At 42.9% G+C, this 20644-nt stretch overlaps 1 protein-coding gene across 1 annotated transcript; it reads right to left on the bottom strand.

The window, feature by feature from the left end:
• Nucleotides 1–1103: 1103 nt before the first annotated feature.
• Nucleotides 1104–13655, bottom strand: SLC19A2 (solute carrier family 19 member 2). The gene is made up of 6 exons (XM_062595607.1): nt 13426–13655; nt 12708–13313; nt 9080–9302; nt 5055–5247; nt 3963–4104; nt 1104–3645 (listed from the first exon to the last, which is right to left on the bottom strand). The coding sequence occupies exons 1-6, from the start codon at nt 13582–13584 to the stop codon at nt 3520–3522; spliced, it is 1449 nt and encodes a 482-aa protein (XP_062451591.1). The 5' UTR covers nt 13585–13655; the 3' UTR covers nt 1104–3519.
• Nucleotides 13656–20644: the final 6989 nt, after the last annotated feature.

Here is a 20644-nt window from a genome sequence, read left to right as displayed (position 1 = left end):
AGGGAGAAATAATGGTGGGTTCAGGTGCCTTAAAAAAAATATATATATATATATATATATATATATATATATATGTATATATATATATAGACAATCCCTTTCCCACTAACTTACATTTTCCATAGTTGTTGATATTTGTTATCAAGAGACAATCCCCCCATCTCCTCTGTAGAAGGAGCATTTGTCATCTGCAATTGTTCCATGCGCAAATATGGGAGTATGTATTTTATTTCTGAAACAGGATGCAAATAAAGCTGCAAATTTTGGTAGATGGAGTGTAGTTTTGCTTGTGTGTTCATTAAGTAGTTCCTTCAGGCAATAGCATATTTAGAAAATGCTGATAGATAGCACTGTTTGTGTACTGCTGGCTTTGGAGAACTCACTCTATTTCCAGGTGAAGACACCCCCAAGACTACTTTATGCAGTCCCATGTACCTGGCTACTATCTCCATGTCACTGAAGTTTCATCCCTTCTTACTCAGACAGCCATAGCTCCCAATTTCAATTTAAAATGTTCTTCAAATCTGTAATGTTCTTCCCATATTTTCTTGCAGATTGCATGAGGCGCTTCTTTTTTGAGGGGAGAAGAGAGGAAACCTTACTCATCCATTGACTGATACAATAGAAGCACAGACCTTACTTAGATTTATTACACGTAGAATTAGAACATGTAGAACCCATTAATGGTTATGGGCTGGAACAGGGACAGCTTGCCCATGAACTGGCATTCATGATCCATCTTCTAATCTGACATCTGCTTTCCCTTAGTCTCTATTAAGGAGATGGATGCATCTGTGTCTACTGGATGGGTTAACCTGCACTAGGGATTTACTTTCTCCACTACTTGGTTGGCCTGGACTGGAACTACCAGTGGTATTTTTGAACTACTCAGCAATTAGAGATCTTTAATACCAGGTGCAAGACAAGACTTCAACAGAGTTCTGCAAAACTACATAAAACATTCCTTTTTGCATGATTTAATGTTCCTGTATTTTTCCTTTATGTAACAACGATGCTTAGAACCAGCTGTGTTACTTACCTGCAGCAGCAGTGCTCTGGATTAGCAAGGTATCAAAATACAAAAATAAACACTGGCCACAGAAGAAATCTCAAAATACTTTTATTTAACAAAAATAATTATTCAATCAGAACCAAACTGAAGGGGTCCTATGAACAATATCAGTGTTTGCAGTACTTAATATGCATCAAATCATTCTGCATATAGGTCCAGTCAGGCTCTACAGTCAACTCATCACCACAGCAACAGTGCAACATAGGAACCTAAACAACTTCAAGGTTTAGCTTCCATACATTAATAAGTTTGAATATATATACAGTGTAGTAGCCATACTACAGTTGCCATAATTTCATGACTTTGGTAGAAACACCATTCTGTTATTGCTATAATTCATTAGTTAGTTTCTAATTTGCTTTTAAAAGACTGGGTTGTTCCCCAAAAGTGTCTTCCGTGCGAAAAAAAGTGATTAAAATTGAGCAGCTTCTTTGACATAAGTGCCACACACCCACTCCTCACCCCTTGTTACAACTGTCATCAGGCCAAGAAACCCAATGAACAGGACATGCACTTGTTATCCTTTTCCCAGGACAGCTTATCAGCTAGTGTTTCACTGCTTCAGATTTTTTTTTTTTTTTTTAATGGTGAAGAAATATATACATGTGTGGTTTCAAGTTTCTGTTTCAGGATAAGGCAGTTAATTTTACACGTATAAATGCCAACACAGTTGAGCCCCAAGACATTTTACAAGCCAGGCTGCAAACAGTGAGGTTTTGGGGAGTGTGTTCCTTTGAGCAGCCAGCCTGAAAGGACTCCATGGACCCCCTATAGCACATCCCAAACTGATTAGTCATTCACCTCATGCAGTAAAGCCTGGGGCTCACATATATGATAAAAATTACCTGTCCCAGCCAGGAGAGGAAAGTCTTTCCAGCCCAGGTGCTGTGAAACCACCACAGCATTAAAGAAACCAAAGCTGCTTCTTCAGGCTCTGACTGGAATAAACTCTAACCACCGACACAGAGAAACAGCATAGAGGGGAAGCACACTGCATAGCATCTTCTCCCATGCCATTTCTCCTGCACATTTAAACTCACCATGAGCTGCACAGCAGCAGGGACAATCTAAGCCAACCCACAGTATACTATGGATATCTCTTGCTGTGCAGGTTATGGTGCCCAGGTAACCAAGTGCCAAAGCTCAGAACAACTCCTTCCCAGGGCTCAAGTCATTTGGTGAAAAAAAAAAAAAAAAAAAAAAAAAGTTATTCTTAAAAACAGGTATAAGGCAAGTCCCATGTTGCTCTGACTGAAAATAAAGAAAAAAAAACCCCAAAAAACAAGAAACAAAAACTCCCTGCACATCCATTTTTCTCTTTAGGTGAAAAGGAGAGGTAGAGCTAGCAGACAGAAATCCAATGGAAGAATCAAAGTATTTTAAAAGGCAAAGAAGCGACAGATCAGGAAATAAGCATTTTGAAAAACCTCAGGCATTTATCCTGATAATTACAATAACAACCAGTGTCTGTTCAGTCACCACAGTCATAATTCTCCAAGGTTATAAAAGAACAGGTTAAAATCCTGCACATTCCTTCTCCATGCTACATTCACATCCACCATCTCACTGCAACAGCCCAGTCTCAAGAGTTGTGTGTCAGTGACTCCTACGACTGCTGGAATCTGGAGTTCCAAAGGACAAAGGCAAGGACAGCCAAGGGTCCTGGGGATTAACATTTTATCTAGTTAGACTCCCTCTACGCCTCCCCTCCAGCTTTACAGTCCCTTGAGCATGGGCCTTCGTAAGACAAGCATCATTGCTGATAACACATTCACCAGCATCACAATTCACCCCAAGTTAAGTTTTCAGGAGAAAGTACCACGATCAACTATAGTAAAACTCTGGCTGTAGGAATGGCAGGCAGGAACAGTAGAAATAGTACAAGCAATTAAAGGATGTATGTGCATATGCAAAGACATTAAATGTATGTCTCAAAAGTGTATTAACCCTCAAAAAAGTGCATCCACCAGCACAGGGCAGGCACAACAAAAGCCACACTGCACAGCACGGACTTAAGGCCATCCCTATCCCAGGCCTGGGGCTCTCTGCAGAGAGGCCTACGAGTGCACCCTTGCTTCGACCCTGCAGCAGCATCTCAGTAACAGAAAGAACAGCAGCAGCTGACCAGATAATGGTGAAGTGCCTTTCTGATGGCATCTCCAAGCTTAAACGAAAACTTCCCAAGGCTTTTGCTTTTTGAAATGGTTTAAAGTTCTCTGCTGCACTTCCCATACAGGCAACAGAAGAACAAAAGAAGTTTTAGAAAAATGATATTTGTTCTTACTTACGTAAGAACATATACATACATATACATTCTAAAATGTGATACTAATATAGTATAAATATAGATCAAATACAGTTAAGGTGACCGCCTTGGGAAGTAAAGGCAGAGATTAAAACAAACCTATCACTTCATACATTCTTGCTGTGAGTCTTTACTTGGTGCACTAATGGCTTTCAGGAGATCTGCTTTGAACCTGTTCTTGTCTTCTGTAAGTCCTTATGATACTGTAGATACCACTCCCCAAGAACAGCAGAGAGATGGCCGCAAAGTAAGAGGCATAAATCATGAACTGCAGAGAAAAAAAGAAACAAATCTGTGGTTAAAAACCAGAAGAGATTTTCTACTCTTTTTACAGCAATCCTCATATGTAGAAAACTAGACAGCCCCTCACAAGTTACGGGATTGCCAAATGAAATGCTGCTCTTCTAAAGGACCACATTTTATATATATATATAAAAATATATACACATACACACCCAAAGTATACCAAAGTCAGTGAGCACCTCTCTGTCAAACCCTTGACCCAGAAAATAGGTAGTTGAGAAGCTTTATAGCTTGATTCACTTTCCTTCCTCCCGTTGGTAAAGATAAGACAGGCTACCATACCTGGGTGAAGATGTCTAACCCAAGCCCACTAGCATCCACAACAATCAAGGTGAGCAGAGTCTGAAGTGCTAACGCAATGAAAGTATTGACTCCAAATACCAGGGCATACCGCTCCACACTGAGATTTGTAGCAATCTGGAACCTGGAAAGAAAGGGAGGATCAGAAACAAATATTGAGAAAAAGCAGGGAAATGCAGGAATAGGAGGAACTTCTCTGGACAAGGCATTAGATGAGAAGATTATGCATCCTAAAGAGTTGTCCGGTATTTTCCACTATTAGATTACCTTGCACTGACCGTACTTTGCCAAGCAGAAACACAGCACACTAGCACAAAGACTAGAAGAGATTTAAAGGAACACCCAAAAGACTGCAAAAACTTTGGGAGCTCTGTGGGCTGCAGTCTTACTGAAGCAGCCTCCTTGTCTGGTGCAGTTGCAAAGGGCCTGGTCACCCAGAGAAGATACAACACTCTCCAAATCTCAGAGAGCTGTTGGCAATCTTGAAGCCTAACACGGTGTGGTCCGTAACCTCCTGCATCCTTCTGACCACAACTCCCTGCACAGTTACCAGCTTCAGCATCTCCCCTTACATTGTGCTTGAGCTATCATGTAGCAATTGTGTGTGTGGCTGAGCAACAGCTGCACTTTCCTTCCCAAAAGGAAAAGTGTCATTAAAGAAGTTTTCCTCACTAGAGCTCAAGGGAAAATGACCCTCTATTACAATGTCCTCTTCTCATTAGCTAACACTTCACTCAAACCATGTTTACAAAAAAAAAAAAAAAAAAAAAAAAAAAAAAAAAAAAAACAACCAAACAACACACCACACTTCCCTGGAAGGCAGTGCTATCTAGTATTTAGAGACAGCTACTTCAGGGTCATGAGACTTTTGATCTTGGGCAGGTCACCAGCAGAAAAATTTCTCAGTACCTCAGTTTCCAAACTGAATCACAACACAGCAGCTTAGCCCCCCCTTGTAACAGATTTCCTGATTCCCAGTGGGCAAGACCTTACCTACATGGAAAAAAAAAGCCAGCTTTCACAACAGCTGTAGTTTTGAAAGTAATTTACATTACTCACTCAAAAAGTACTCACGTTGCTATTGTGATCAGCAGCATGTAGATAATTCTGAAGACAACATACGATGCATAGCACACCCAGATGTTATGAACAGTGTCCATGATATATACAGCAGCAGCAATAAGAAAGGAGAACAGAGCAAGTGCCACTTCACCCCATGTCGCCCAGGATGTTTTTATATGACCCACAACAACCACTGAAACAGCTCCTGTGAGAAGAAAGGAAAAACATAACTGTTAGCTGTTCAAAGTGATTCAGAGACTGTGGATTAGTCTGTACAGAGCCTAATAGGTAACCATGAATGAAGTGGAGGTCATTCATGTGTATGTATACCTTAGAGGTTCTCCCTCCTGACCTGACCTCCCTCAACTGGAAGCCTGTAAACTCCCATTCACTTTTATTAGAAAGGAAGAGGAGGGAGGAAAAAAAATAATAAAAAGCTCCTCCCTAGCTTCATAAGCACTACAGCCCCATAACTCAGACTGCTGCTGCCCAGTTTTCTGTATTTGACTGTAGAAATATTGTCAATTGGGCTACACAGAAATGGAAACTCTGATTTAAAATAAATGAAACAAAACCAAACAATGCTAATGATTTTGTAGTATTTCAGGGTCTATGTTCACCGGAGGGGGTGGGGTGGGAAGGAAAATGTCCACTCTGATACACAGCGGTTAGAGGTTCAACTTAGGAAGCACAAAAGTTGAGTTTAGTGTCATCTTTATACTGGTCTACAAGAATGAGAGCAGGAGCTCAAACCTATATCTCCTAGGAAGCACCTTAGCTGCAAGCTACTGTAAGAGGATCCCTGCGTCCCTTCCTACAACCTTCCATCAGTGTTGATTGTACACGAACAATCTTTTACAACAGGTTTCTAAATTCTGCTGGCTTAAAAAAAAAAAACAAGGGGGAGGCAGGATGATGACAGATCACAAGATGGGGAAAAAAAAAAGTTATTTCACGCAACCAGCAGAGTGGTGATTACATGCACCAATCACAACTGTAACTACTGAGAAGCTCAAATACATATCACATTACACGAAAATTCCTGCTCAAAAAAGGCCTTGTTCTGCAAACAAGCCAAATACGACCAATAGCATAACAATGCTGCTGTACACAGCAATCCAGACAAACAACATACTGACAAAGGGAGGTTTACTGGAGAGCTCTGAAAAAATGGGATTGTATTAAGCATTTGACCATTGTACAGAAGTGCTACAGTGCGGCATCTAGGCTCTTTGTAACCCTCAGCTGACCTAGCTTAGAAAGCCTTCAGGCACATGAAGACTCCCTAGGTACCATCAGTGTGCACAAGCTTGCAAACCTGATAGCCCTCACATCAGTCTTGCAGACTAACAAAGAACATGGCTATGGCAAGGAAAAGGACTTTATTTTTCCCCCCTAAACAGCTCTTTTCAATACCTGCTGTGACATTATCCAACTGACACTTTCCACTTTGAAAGACTGGCTTCCCTAGTAGCAAAACCCTGAGATGTAGAAAGATGCTAAGTCCCTAGAGTCTCCCTTCCTTTGTCCAAGCAATTCAGAAGTTCAGGAAGAAAGGTATTCATCATCTCACTTTCTGGGATTTAGTGGCAATTAATGAAGTTGTATTCCTCCTATGTTTCAAGGCTGTACCAGTCCAACACCTATTTGTGAAAACATACATAATCTGTGCCCTGCAATTAGACATCCAGAGCCAGTTCAGTGGTTTCACACCTCAACCTTAAAGTTGAGCATTGCCAAGAAGCTGGAGAGATTCTTCTAAATAGTCAACTGGCCTCACTAGAAAGAATATTCATCTTGCCCAGGACCATCTGAACATAAGAAAACACTTTTCTGTGAGGGTGTGATTCCGTGATTCCTTGCCTGAACACTGGAACGGGTTGACCAGAGAGTCTGCGTAGTCTCCATCCTTGAAGATATGGAAAACCCAAATGGATGTGGTCCTGGACAATCTGTTCTAGCTGACCCTGCTTGAGCAGGACGATTGGACCAGACGATCTCTCTTCCAACGTCAACTATTCTGTGACAGAAAGTTGATGGCCACATGAAACACCCCTTCTGCAATTCAGCACATGTACAAGCAGGTCTGGCAATATCATCTTTTATGAAGCTATTGCTCATTGCTGACCACAGAATGATTATGAGATGTGAAAATGGCAAATGAGACCTGGGATGCACCAGGAAAGGTATTTCCAGTAAAGTGAGAAGAGATGCTGTCCTTCAAGTCTGAGGCCTCATTTGAAAATACTGACTGCAGTTCAGTCACTCATCTTAAAGAGTAGAAGAGCTTGGCTTCTTTGGCCCGGAGCAAAGAATGGCTGCTTACAGAGAGGCTAAAGAGAGACCATTTAGCACAAAACTAAATAAACAAACAAACACTTTTGTATGAGAAGGTAAATGATTTGGTCATGAATAAATTTAGGCTGGAAATTTGAAGAAGTTACATTTGCTCTAGTACCCAGTAAGTCAGGTCAGTGGATTCCCATCCTTAAGAGGTTCCTACAAGAGATTTCAGGCTTTTAGTTGGGATTATTTTACTAAACTTCGCTTGTCTGAATCTGTGTCAAGTTGAAGGATTTTTTTATGTCTGTCTTTTGAGCAGTTCAGGGACAGAGGTTAATCTGCTTTCAGAAAACTTCACCTGATATGATTCAGCCATTTATGAAAATGATGTTGGAGAAAACCATCAGGATTGGAAAGAAGAAAAGCCTCAAGTTTGCCTGAATATAGAGCCAATCACCTTTTCTTCAAATAGGTCCTGTGTCTACAGGCTTTGGAAAAGAGTTTTAACATAAAAAGCACATAATATATATATTTTTTTTATGAAATAGAATTGTCTCAGTAACAGAGAATCACAGTTATTGGGCAGAGATGATGACTAGAATTGGTGCCTTCTTTCACTTAGTACTGATTCTTTTTCCTAGGACCAAGGCAGGGCATCAGAGGAAACCAAATCAGAAAAGAAATAAGAGCCACAGCATCACAGGAGAACAGAGGAATAGAATACAACCACATAAACCATCTTCTTTGGCACACTAAGCTTAATGAGTAACAGTCAAAGCCTTAAGAATCAAATCCCTGATAGTTTCGAGCCAAACTAACAACAGGTGCTAGACCAGTTTCCAGACCTACAAAGCTGCCACGGCTCCCACTGAATTCCAACTGGAAGCTGAGCACGTTTAAGCAAGCATTAGGCCTTCATTATTTGTATACCTTTGTTTCTGCTGCCCTCTTCCCCCTCAAAAAAAAATGAGGCCCCCTGCAGAGGATGGAACAATTAATCCATCAGAAAAAAAGGAATATATTGCAACATCACCTAAGGAACCTCTGAAAGGATATGTTAGCAATATTAGAAAAGTATTGTCCTCATTCTGATAATGGAACAGTATTAAACAACTTAATAAGCAAGATGTTTGTATTGACTGACCTACTTGGCCCTTTCAAGTCAAGTGACTTCTTTCATCTTAATAGCTTTTCTGCTTAGTAACTGAAATGACTACGTGATGGCTCACTGCATGCTGAGTATGCACAGGAAACTCACACATTCCCTACACTTCCAGGGGAAGGAAGCAAACACTAACGCCTTCCACCTCTGCCCCACCCCTCCCAAAAAACCCCAACAACAAACAGGTAGGACTCTCACTCTGACTATCAGTGGTTAAAACAGGTACTACCCCTACTGTTTTAGGCCAACAGTCACATTAACAACCAAGAACATACAGTCAGCCATGTATCTGCAATCTTCTGTCAAATATTTCAGAAAGAAGATTGACTTGCGAGACTCCTTTAAACACCTACATACTGGATTACAAGAATCAGCACAGCACACAGCAAACTTAGTACTGAACACTTGTGTACCTCACAGGAGACTCACCCCAAAGCAACATCACTTAGCACTGTCCTACACAAGAGATCTCCTATGCTGTGTATGCTGGGAAATGCAAGATGCTTCCCAATTCTTGCTCTGGTGATTTTGAGGGACATGAGGCATTTATCAGCCATCGCGGAGCAAAACAGGAGCTATGTCAGCAGCTTACCTAGCAGCGTTGAGACCGCCTCCACACCACCATTGTAGAGCTCTGAGTTGTGGGAAGGCAGCACCATCTCCCACAGGCCCTGAGCATAGTTGATGACCTGGAAGTAGCCGCAGGTTGATAGTGCCCACCACACGGACCAGCAGAGCATGGTTCGGGAGGAATAGCACTGCAGAAAGTCCTGCCAGAGGTCACTGAGCACTTTTAAAATGTCTACTTTCTGCTCCTGCATAGATTAGAGAGGGAACAGGGAGGAATGTTAGTCTCTGCTTATATATACTTCACATTGCTCATTTTAAGTGAACTGATTGCTAATTGGTGACATTACCATTTTTGGTCACAAACCTCCAGACAGTACTGAATAAAAAGCTTCCCCATCACACTGTTCTAGCAGCTGATCTCTACTCTAACCAGGACAGCCCCTTTCTGTGCTAAAGAAGGGTTAGGTTTGCTCCCCAAGGCCCATTTGATCCTTGGCTCTCTTAAGCAGACAGCAGCAACTGCTGGTTGTTGAAAGCACCATGTGAGCAACTGAAGGGTATCAAAGAGAAGAAATGCAGGAGAATGGACCATAATATTAATTTTGAGCAAACAGGATCAGAAGCCAGTACTTCATAAAGGTAAAAGCATGACTGATGCTTTTTTTTGCTTGTTAAGTCCTGATCCAAATTCAGCTAAATGTGATAGAGTATGAAAGAAACCAAATGAGTACTTTTCTCAAAGTCAATTTTTCTTCCTCAGTACTGGTGTTCTGGGTTTACAATGAAAGTGAAAATTTCCTTTTACAGAAAAGCTGCTAGAGTTCTATTCCAAGCCACTTTATGTGAACAGTAGCAGAGAAAACTAGTATACCTGTCCTTTGAAACTACAGCTGCTAATTATAGTCACTGTATGTGCATACATACAGAGTCTTTGAAGACAGGCATACCCTTTTCATGGAAGTCAAAACAGTTCCTTCACATAAGACTTTGCAGAACTCCTGAGCCCCACTAAACATCTGAAGCCCAGTAGAAGATTTTCTCTTGACTTCCCTGCATGGAAACTTTTAACACAGTTACAGGACAGAGCTTTTGCATATTGTGCCATTGTACAGTTTCAGAATAGTTTCCATCCACCAGCTGCGACAATTTGGGGCTCTTGGGGGAATCATGCATTGCATGCCTTGGAAAAAAACCATTATCCACAAGCAATAAATCTCATTTTAAGGTCTATCCAGTAAGACTTCAACACTGATTTTAGCCTACTGTGCCCTGGACTCCTCTTCTGCACCCTTCAAATGGTCACTAATTTGAGTATCATTATTTTATTTAATATCACCCAGTCCCTTTAGTGCTTTCCAACAGAAAGATACTTGCTCTGGGATTGTTGTCCCTGCTCTAAAGCCTGACAGAACCACATAGAAAGAGATCAGCTGAAGGCAAAGTAAGAGCGTGTGTGTGTGTGCACACACACTATTTTATATAAAAGGCAGGTTGGACTAGACGATCTCCAGAGGCCCCTTCCAACCTACTGATTCTGTGATATTAGCAACATAACTCTCAAACAGAAGTTTTTGTACGAAGTGCAGGTTTTGGTACAGGAAAACCAAGGAAGGGAACTGTCATATATGCTGCGAAAACTGATTCAGCAAGTTCTACACAAGCAGGTGCCTGATGATCCAGAAGAAGCCTTTGTCCGTCCACCATCTGGAAATACTTCTTCAGTACAATTTCTCATATAGCCATTAATTTGGGTTCACACAGTGCGATTACCATTTCCTTAGTAATGAGGACTACAATCACATCTGAATGCTTCTCAACTTTTATATACCAAACTAAGTATACACTGTATACTTTTATAACTGAACTAAGCAAATTCACATCTATTTAAAAATTTTCACCATTAGTTTAGAACCACCCTTGCTCTCATAGTTTGGGAATGAGACAAAAGAAAGAGGGACAGATAATTGATACTAATCCCTTAGTCATTACTGGCACGGAATTTTAGATGCTTTAAGGTGTTTTAATCTCAATATGTTAAGTACACTATGGCTCAAGATACTTCTGCTTTTAATTGCCTCAATAAAGCCATCCCTACCCTTAAAACAGAAAATCTCCAAAAGCATTCACAAGCTATCATGAAAATGGCTATGCTGTTTCCACTGCTGGCACCAGGAGGCCTGGTAAGGAAAGTACCCTTCGAGCACTGACGCCAGTATCTGAAAATAGCCCCACTCTGACTAGGACTGTGTGAGGTGTTCCCTGAGCCAAAGGCCAAGGGAAAAGGCCTTCAAATTCACCAATTCAGATATTACGCTACAAATACTTGATTCTTCTCTGGAACATCCTTTTCTTCCCACTGGAAGGCAAAGCAAAATAAAGAATGCTTTTTTTTTAATTATTATTATTATTCAGTATTTTTCCCTGCTGTCTCAGCAGCTGGGTCTTGCAGAACTAGGCTGGATAGGGAAAGGATTAGTTCCCTGGAATGTTAATTCTTTGAATTCCCAGTTGCAGCTTGAAGAGGCACAAGCTGAAAGCAACCCCTGATGCTTCCTCTCTAGCCTCAGCTAACACAGCCAGCACCAAGCCCCTCTCCCCTCCCCATGCGGATATTCAAACCACAACTCTGACATATACAGGAACAGCACAGCCTACACACATCTATTTCTCTGGTTTTGTCTTAAAATAAATATAGATAGATACACACACACACACACACACCAATTCCTCATTTCTTTCAGTCAAGCGGCTGGCTTACAAGTGAATTCCCTTTTAGTTTGCTAAACCCACAGCAGTGGCTACTTTCTGCCCTGTTCTCAAAACCAGCACAACTTCCTCCTGAGGAAAGAGCAGCAGTGACCTCTCTCCCCACCAAACCTCCTCCATTTTCTTTGAGCTGATTTGACACTTCACTTCCAAACCCATCTTGGGACCCTCTTATCGACCAAGCTAATGCCATCCAAGCCTAAACAACATCAGAGCCTCCACCTGGGCCTTGAAGCCTCCCTGCCATGCTGGGCTCTTATAAATGCATATTACCTAGCTGACACATGGCAGAGACCTGTCCCATCAAGCAACTGGGCACAGGCATCAAGCCTCAAAACTGGAGGCTGCTTTGCTCATCACAAGACCTAACACATGCCATCGCTGATGGAAGGACAGCACTCGTATGCTTTTTTTCCATGGATGTGGTCAGGTATCTGTAATGAACAGGATATATAACTGCCCTCAGTGACTTTAAGTTACATAGCCCACAAAAGCAGGATGCTGCTGGCTTAGCCCCTAGTGTTCTGGCAGATTGTATTTAAACTCTGATTACGCAAAGATGTTTCCTGGAACTTAGCTAAATTCTGTACATCTGTAATATACCAGTGTTATCTCACAAGGAATACTGCAGCTTCCTTCCAGAATCATAACATAAAACCCCATCACTCTGTGCCTCGCAGAACAACTCACACAACACTTGCAAAACATACACACACACACACATATACACACACACAAAACAGTTGTACATGTGTGTTTGTATATATATATATACACACACACAAGTATGTATGTATATGTGTGTGTGTACACACATACATGTACATACAACAGCCACAACAGCATTACATCTTCTGTTTATTTCAACCCAGGATGTAGCTTACCTGCTTCTGTGATGGTAGCTCTTCCTCATTTAAGGGAACTTTTGTCTCATCCTCCCAACCAGGCATCCTCTGCATGTCAGGATGATCTTGGACAGCAGATCCATTTTTACAGTCTATGACTTTCATTTCCCTACTAATCTGCTGACTTGAGACATGGTGAAAGAAAAGACTTTTCTGGGGCATCGGCAGAAACCAGGCCATACCAAAGGCAATGGACACAGAGGTTAGGGAGATAACATTTAAGCTGAAGAGGGACCAGCCTGCCACCGACACAAGGACCTGCCCGGAGACCGAGCCCACAGTGTAGCCCACCAGAGTGGCACTCCGGCAATAACTAGTGACTTTCTGGTACCAGTTCAAGTCAACGACGCTGTAGATGTAGGAGTAGTAGGCAATGTCTGTGGCAGTGCCCACACCATAGAAGAACTCGAGGAACTGGATGGCTAGCAGCCCCTGGGCGTACAGCAGCATGAACCACGTCACGATGAGGCTCAGGCCCTGCAGCAGCACCACGGGCTTGTATCGGAGGTAATCAGTGGCCAGGAATACCGGGAACAGCAGCACCAGGTAGGAATAGGTCCACACCGGGTAAATCTCGTTGAACACCTGCAAGGGGAAGACACAGCAGTAACCCTCCGTCACCAAGGTACTTGAGAAAAATTATTTTAAAATGCATGCATACGTATATACGTGCGCACAGGCGCGCCCGCGCCGGTACCTGGCTCTGGGTGAGGTTCTTGTGCGGCCCCAGCAGGTAGCGGGTGAGGAAGGGTTCGGAGGGCCGCACGCTGCAGAAGAAGCCGTAGGCGCAGAGCAGCGCCGTGGGCAGCGCCCAGCAGCGCCCGCCGCCCGTCCGGGCCCCCCGCGCCCCCGCCATGACGGGCCGGTACCGGGAGGGGGGAAGAGAACGGGGCGGGGGGGGGGTGGCCGCAGCCCCGTCCCAGGCGGCTCCTGCCGCCGCCGCCACCTCGCAAAGGCACCTCTAGCCGGCGGGCCGCGGCGCTGCTCTTCAAGGCCATTGGCCGACGCCCGGTGGGGCGGGACGCCGCGCTGCCCTCTGATTGGGCGCCGCCGCCTCTTCCAGGGGAGGGCGGTGTGAGGGCAAGCACGTGGCGGCGGGGCGCGAGCGGGGCAGGGGCGCGAGCTTGGCGGGGGCGCCCCTCCCCCCTCGGCGGGGGGCGGGGCGCTGGGGCCGTAACGGACGCTTGGGCGCGGGGCGGTCCGTTGGCTTCCGCGGCCCCGGCGCGTTGTAGGGGGAGGGGACACGGTCACGGCGCTCCCCGACAGCCGCGCTGAGGCCCCTCCTGCCGCTGCCGAGATGCCGCCACGCACCGCGGTCCCCCACAGCCTCCCCATCGCCGCCCTTTCCCTGAGGGGAAGCACAAGGCTTTCCTCTGAGGTAATGTAAAGAGATCCTCTGCCTTCCGGGCTGTTCTTGTTCTTTTCTTCTCTGGTCCCAAATTAATCCAGTTGCTGATTTATTTTATTTTATTTTATTTTATTTTATTTTATTTTATTCTTCCCTGTAGCAAGATCAGAGCTGGAAGCACTTCCTTGGATTAATAAAAACTTCACCTTGTTATCCTGTCAGAAGAAATAGTCCGACAAGAGAAGAAAAAAAACATTGCATTCAAAGCAATTCTCCAAAAGCTTTGCCCAGGACTATTCTCAAGGTTTTTGCAGCCCTTCTCGAAGCTGTTTGTTGTTCTCCTTCTCAGGTTACCCCACGTCATCTTTCTACCTACCTGCTTTCTCTCTCCCCGTACTCCGCTCCCACAGTCACAACTCCATTGCTATTGCTGCCGTGGCTTCTCCTCTGCACCTGTGCTTTGTTCTCCAAGCTGACTAATGCCACAGAAAATTCACACCACGGCTCAGACCTGCCCCCTGTGCAATCATGTATCGTGCCTCCTAGCTGCAGCCAATACCTGAGGAAGCAAAATAAAAGATCTATGAAGGCATCTGGCTATGCATAGCCGGGAGGCAAGAACAGGTGCTTCTGAGCGCCCAGAATAGATTCCTTGAACCACAGGATTTTATTTACTTCCATCATTATAGCTTAACATGCATAGCTACGAAAGGTATGAGGGCCATAAGATTATTCAGCTTTCTGTAAAACTCAGACATTTCACTGCTGTACCACCTGGTGTCAGTGATTTGCTGCTTGCTGGCTATATGCTGGGTCAAACAAAATTTCCTTTTATTTGTTCTCAGACCATTGCTCCTCAGCAGCTGCATGTCCTCTTTTGTTTGTAGGTTTCTTAGCATGCAGAAAAAAAGAAAAAATAAAGACAATGGTAGACATTTTGCCTTACCTTAGCTTGAAGCAAAACTCTAAACAGAAAGTATCAGCTCCTATTAATGGTAGCATCCATCTTAGCCATTTGCAAGGAACTGCTGATCTCTTAAAGCAGCATGGCTAGAGTAGAAAGGGCCAAAGCAACGACTTTAGCAACTGCTAAACAAATTGCAATGGGGAAGCAAACAGCCCCCTCTCACGTGGCTCTCACAGCCCCTCTGCACTGTCAGCACACGGCTCGGGTGCAGGTAAGGGGAGGGCATGGGCTGACAGAATGAGGCAATAGCTGGCATCTCCCTGCTGGTTTCATTGCTGCGTGCTGAGCAGAGCCACAAAGAAGGACTAACGCTTTGGAGGAACCATGGTGCGCCCAGCTGAGGGGCAGCGGTTCTCACAAACTCCAAGTCGCTCAGAGGGTGTGATGGGTGGCCTCAGTCACCTCCTCATTAGGAATCCCCGGAGTTAAACCCCTGGGGCTCAACTGCTGTTTCTGGAGGGGAGTTGGCTGGGGTGGAGTGAGTTTTGTCAATACAGTTACTTTGTTACACAGATAGTCAATAAGGGAACCTAGATTTCTCCAAAAAATGCTAAGAAAGACAACCTGGAATATTTTGACTGAAATACTCCAGATTTTCTCAGAGTTTCTTTTGTTCTCCAAAGAACTCACTTTATTCTGTTTTCACGAACATTTTCAGCTTCTAGAAACAAGCCTAAAATTTATTCCTTGGATTTTTACTGCTATCTTTCCTTCCCCCAGTCTTCCTTCCCATTTTCTCTCTCTGCCCCTTCACTCTATGGGAAAAAGGTAAAGTTAAAAGAAAACCTCAAAACTTCCAAACTTTTTCCTTTTTTTCCCAAAATGCAAAAAAACATAAGCTGTGGGAAAAAAAAATCTTACCTGGTCCCTAACCTCTCAATGAAGATACCTCTTTTTCAGTGGGAAAAGAATAGGAGGTTTAAAAATAAAGAAGCAAGAATAGGAGAAAATTTTCTAACCTTCAGCTGTAAAACTTTTTTTTTTTTTTTTTTAATTATTAAGCCAAGCGAAAATAACCTTACAATTTATATTAACACTGAACAATGATTTATTTCATTTCAAAGTTATGTGTTAGCTTGTTTCTAGCTTGCCAATCAGATGTGAAGAGTGTTATGAAAAAGACTATGTTCTATGCAGGATGAAACCACTTTTCCAGATAGAATCATCGTCTTGCCGGAAAGGTTTGACCAGTCTGAATGATTGCTATGATTGGTCTTATTATGAGGGCTTCCATATAAATAATAGTACATAGAAATAGTTGTCAAATCTTTCAATATCATAACAGCCCATGCAAGTCTGTCAGACACAGGTACCACCCGCATATGTATGACCTGGACTGAATGAATGAAAGTTACAGTGTTGACACGCTGTGTGATGGCTGCCCTCTCTAGATCCAACTCTGGCTTATATATCGCCTGAACACATCCCAGTGAGTAACATTTTATATGAGCACATAAGTCATGCAGTAGCATTGGACAGAACCTGAGACTGATTTATCCAGTAGAGTCCGTATCATGGAGGGAAGAGAACTGGCAAGCTGATATCTTGAGGTTAAAATTTCAACAGAAAATCAAAGCCATAAGGAATCCATTTAAAATTCGGGTCTGATCTTGGATACAATAATGCAACTTGCATTAAATTAAATGCTAATTGAGTAGATTTATACTTGACTGCAGAAAAGCCCAAGATGTGGGGACTGTGCATTTCTGAGACTCTCACCTTAACACAGAGGCTGCAGGCTTCAGGTCAGTGCCCACTGTCCTTCAGGGCCTTTCCTACTGAATTCCGATGGATGCAGATCCTCGGTCCCTTACTAGTTCACTCTTTTGCTGATAACATCTGTGCTGGGTTACTTGGCCACTCAGAACTGTCTTCAGGGTGTATGGGTTTCCTCATACAGTCACTTTAGAAGAAACCTCACCTCCATAAAACGTCGGGCTGTAGTATGCCAAAGGGCTCCATGGGATATCCCAGCTGTGTTTTCCCTGCTCCTCTGTTGCACAAAGGAAGCTTGAAATTTGCACTCGCCCAGAACTCTCCACATTTTCAAATCCATCTCAGAAACTGCTGCTGGCATGTTGTTAGAAAAAATTATACCAAGCCCTTCAGCAGGACCCTGTTGCTCCTTTCCTTAGTGCTAGGAACTAAGCATCTCTTTTGTCTGAATCTAGGGTGGGATCATCCTGAGGGTGTTTGATTCAGTGTGAGACACAAGCAATTCATCTAAATGCACAGTTCAATCTCAGACTCAGTAAGGTTTTAAGGCCACATCTTACCCAAACCATAAACTCTTACAGGTTTCACATAAAAATGTACCAGGGAGGGGTACTGTTAACCAGTTTTGGCTTGCAGTTCATGTGGAGGAATTTGTAAGACCTGTGTGCAAGAAAAGTTCCCTTAAAGTCATCCTATGTTGTTTGGAAAAAAAAGTTTCCGTAAAGTAAGAGCTTCCCATACTCTTGTGAAGCCAGTATTTAACATTAACATGGTACAAATGACTCTGAGACTAGCCAAAAGCAGAGAGTAAAATAGGTATGTCCTTTGCTGAGTACACATGGAACAAAGGCACACGAACATGAGAAAAGACAGCAAATTACTTCAATGTTTTTATGATTTTGGATATTGTAATTAACTTGGGGAGGTAGACTCTGTTAACTATGATGCATACTTGATCCAACAGGAGTAGTGAGAACCATAAAGCAAGTTATTTCTGAAATGATATGAGATTAGTTTACAATAAGGCCTATTGATAACATCTATATGTAACAACAGAAGACTGGATGCAACCTTGGATGTCCATCTCTTCTAGCTTCCCCTGACCGATCCTTTTAATTATTTTGGGGCTCTGAACGGGAGACTTACAAAATTATGTAGCAATGAAGGGTTAATTCAAAAGCTTTAACACGGATCATTCCTTGCTCAGATACTGTATCTTTGGTTTTATTATTTCTTTTTCTCCTAAACCAAGTATATCCTGAAAGCTGTGCTGAGGGGAATAGAGAGAAGAGAGAGAGGGAAAAAAAAGCAGCACTGCAGTTTACAGGAACACAGCTGATAGAGAACCCTGTATAAAAGCCAAGATACAAAGACCTGCAGAAGCCTTAGGACTAACTGTAGCCTTCTCTGCAAAATTAAGCAGTTAGGTAACAGGTTGCTATCTAGAGCCTCTGGTAGAGAACTGCCACTACCCACAGCATACCACAGCAGTCTATGCATTTGACACATTGCAGGCTGAAGCACACAGCTATTAGAAATAAGACATCCATGGCTGAAGAATTCATTTATGGAATAACTTTCAATGGGATATCAGATTAATGCTTAGTCTAAGAGGCATCATGTTGTACAGCACAATAAATTTCCATTACCAGCATAATGTTGGTTTTGAAGTATTTTACAGTAAGCTAAGCAGGGAGAAAATTAGAAATGTCACTTAAGTCTGCTACAAATAGGGGACACCGATGTACACATTTTCACAGGAAGTGCTAACACAGACTACAGTAGTAGGTGTTATAAAGAGAAGGAAGCAATGGATTGAGTAGAGATAAAGAAAAACTTACCCAGTACTGTCATTAAATGTAGAAGCATACAGGTCGATTTGGATCAGTCTATGCGTTTTAGACATACCTGGGTCACAGTGGGCTTAACACAGTATTGTTCCCATCAGGAATGGTGTCACAGATGTGCCCAGGAACCCTGTGAATGATTCCATGTCTCATTTTGGAAACAAACAATGTTTGCTGTACAAACATTGAGGAAGATGAAGTCCCTGCCCAGAAGAAATTATTGTAATTAAAGCATGATGCAACTACTGGGTGTGACAAATAAAAGGGGAACAAGGCACAGCAATGATAGGAGAGTGTGGGTGGATAAACTAGTTATGATGCACAGCTAGCGTGAATAAACAAACAGAATGTAGGACTGAGAGCAATAAGAACATTCAACGTGATCAAGTGGAATGAATGACTCACTAATACAAAACAGCAGTTGGTCACTCCAGGATACTGTTGCATCTTATTTCTATGGTGCTAAGTAGTAACATACTATAACAGTCTTCCCTAGCACCCCTGCGTTCATGAGTACAACCTTTACCTTCCTCCGATAGGTATGTTTCCCACAGGCCTTTTCCTCTGATAAAAGATACCTACTGAGCAGCACTGCTCATGAAATTGTAACCCTTCTGTTGCCCCTTGGCACAGTCCTAAAATCCTGATCGAACCACCAGTGTTTCTGGCCATTTCAGGATGGGGGAGAGCATCGTCACTGGGCACAATATTTGTCTGGAGTCCTGGCCAGATTCCAACTTGTGTAACAGTTTTTTTCATACAAGTCTCCTGGCACTTCACATTGGTAATTCCTTGTTTTTGCTCTGCACACTTGGCGACATTTCTAACATGTAAAGTGCCCCAGGGCTTATGTTTCACTTTTGCTTCTATTTTAATGCACATCTGAGGAGGCTTCTGGGAGAGGGAACATAGATGCATGATTTGCATTGACTTTAATCCATAGATAATATGCAGCTTTGTGTCTCTACCACCCGTTGCTATGCCAGTGGTGTGGAGAGAACCACCCACTTGCAAACTCTTCGGAACCTCGGTGAAGATGAGAACTAGTTCAGACTCAGTTCAGCTACCTCTACAGCACAGGTGCTAGGGTCAGAACAGCCAGCAGAAAAACCAGCAAAAAATGAGGGTATATCGACTTTCGAAGAAAGAGTTGTGCTTACCAATGTATGTGAACCTGCCTCAGTCAGCTTTAAACTATACTTTACAGTGCAGTCTGTACAAACCTGTCTGAATATTGGGCTAATGCGTCAGGGTCTGAAGAAAAAACTACTATGCTGCTGCTGTCAGTAACTACTTTAGAGCTGCCCAGCTGCATTTGCATATACTTCCACCCATTTCCAACTGCAGCATAGACACTGCCAGTGTCAGAAGGAAGTCGTACAGCCACCACCTCTGGAAAGCAAAAGGAAACAGTTATGGTCTGGCACCTTGCGAGAAAAGCATGGGAATTCATACAAAGCCAGCCATATTGGGGTGCTCTGTGCTGGGCCCTTGAAGGCCTCCTGGAAGCTGAAACAACTATAGAGTGCAGCAACCCCATTATTATGTTACTTCAAGGCTAAAAACAGGTATCTTCATATTTTGGATTAAAAGACCATTGTGAAGGCATCCACTCAGATTTATGTGTAAAGAAAGATGGTAATACTCTGAACTTTGGTACCACATTCTCCCCTCAGTTCAAAACACTTTGTATTTTTTAAACCATTACGTTGTGAAATGCATCTTTTCTTTAGTTTGGAAGAACTGCAGGAATTCTTGCTCCCTTGAGAGCCATGTGAATTATTCAAATAACTTCATCATCCACAGGATTTCATTCCATGTTTTGTGAAAGGGTGTGTAAGTCTGACCATTTTAACTAACAATTTCTAAAAGCTTAGGCAGATTCAATCTAAACTGACTGCTTTGTATGAATGACGAGTTCTTTGTTTTCGAGTCATCTGAGGGCTCACTAAACAAAGTTTACCCTCACTTTGGCAGATCCAGTGCAGATATGCTTCCATATCTTCCTTGCTGTACATATGCACCAAGAATTTCACAC

Source organism: Rhea pennata, chromosome 1 (assembly GCF_028389875.1).
Source record: "Rhea pennata isolate bPtePen1 chromosome 1, bPtePen1.pri, whole genome shotgun sequence".
NCBI lineage: Eukaryota > Metazoa > Chordata > Aves > Rheiformes > Rheidae > Rhea > Rhea pennata.
The sequence above is the reverse complement of the archived record's forward strand: the minus strand, read 5'-3'. Positions and strand labels throughout refer to the sequence as shown.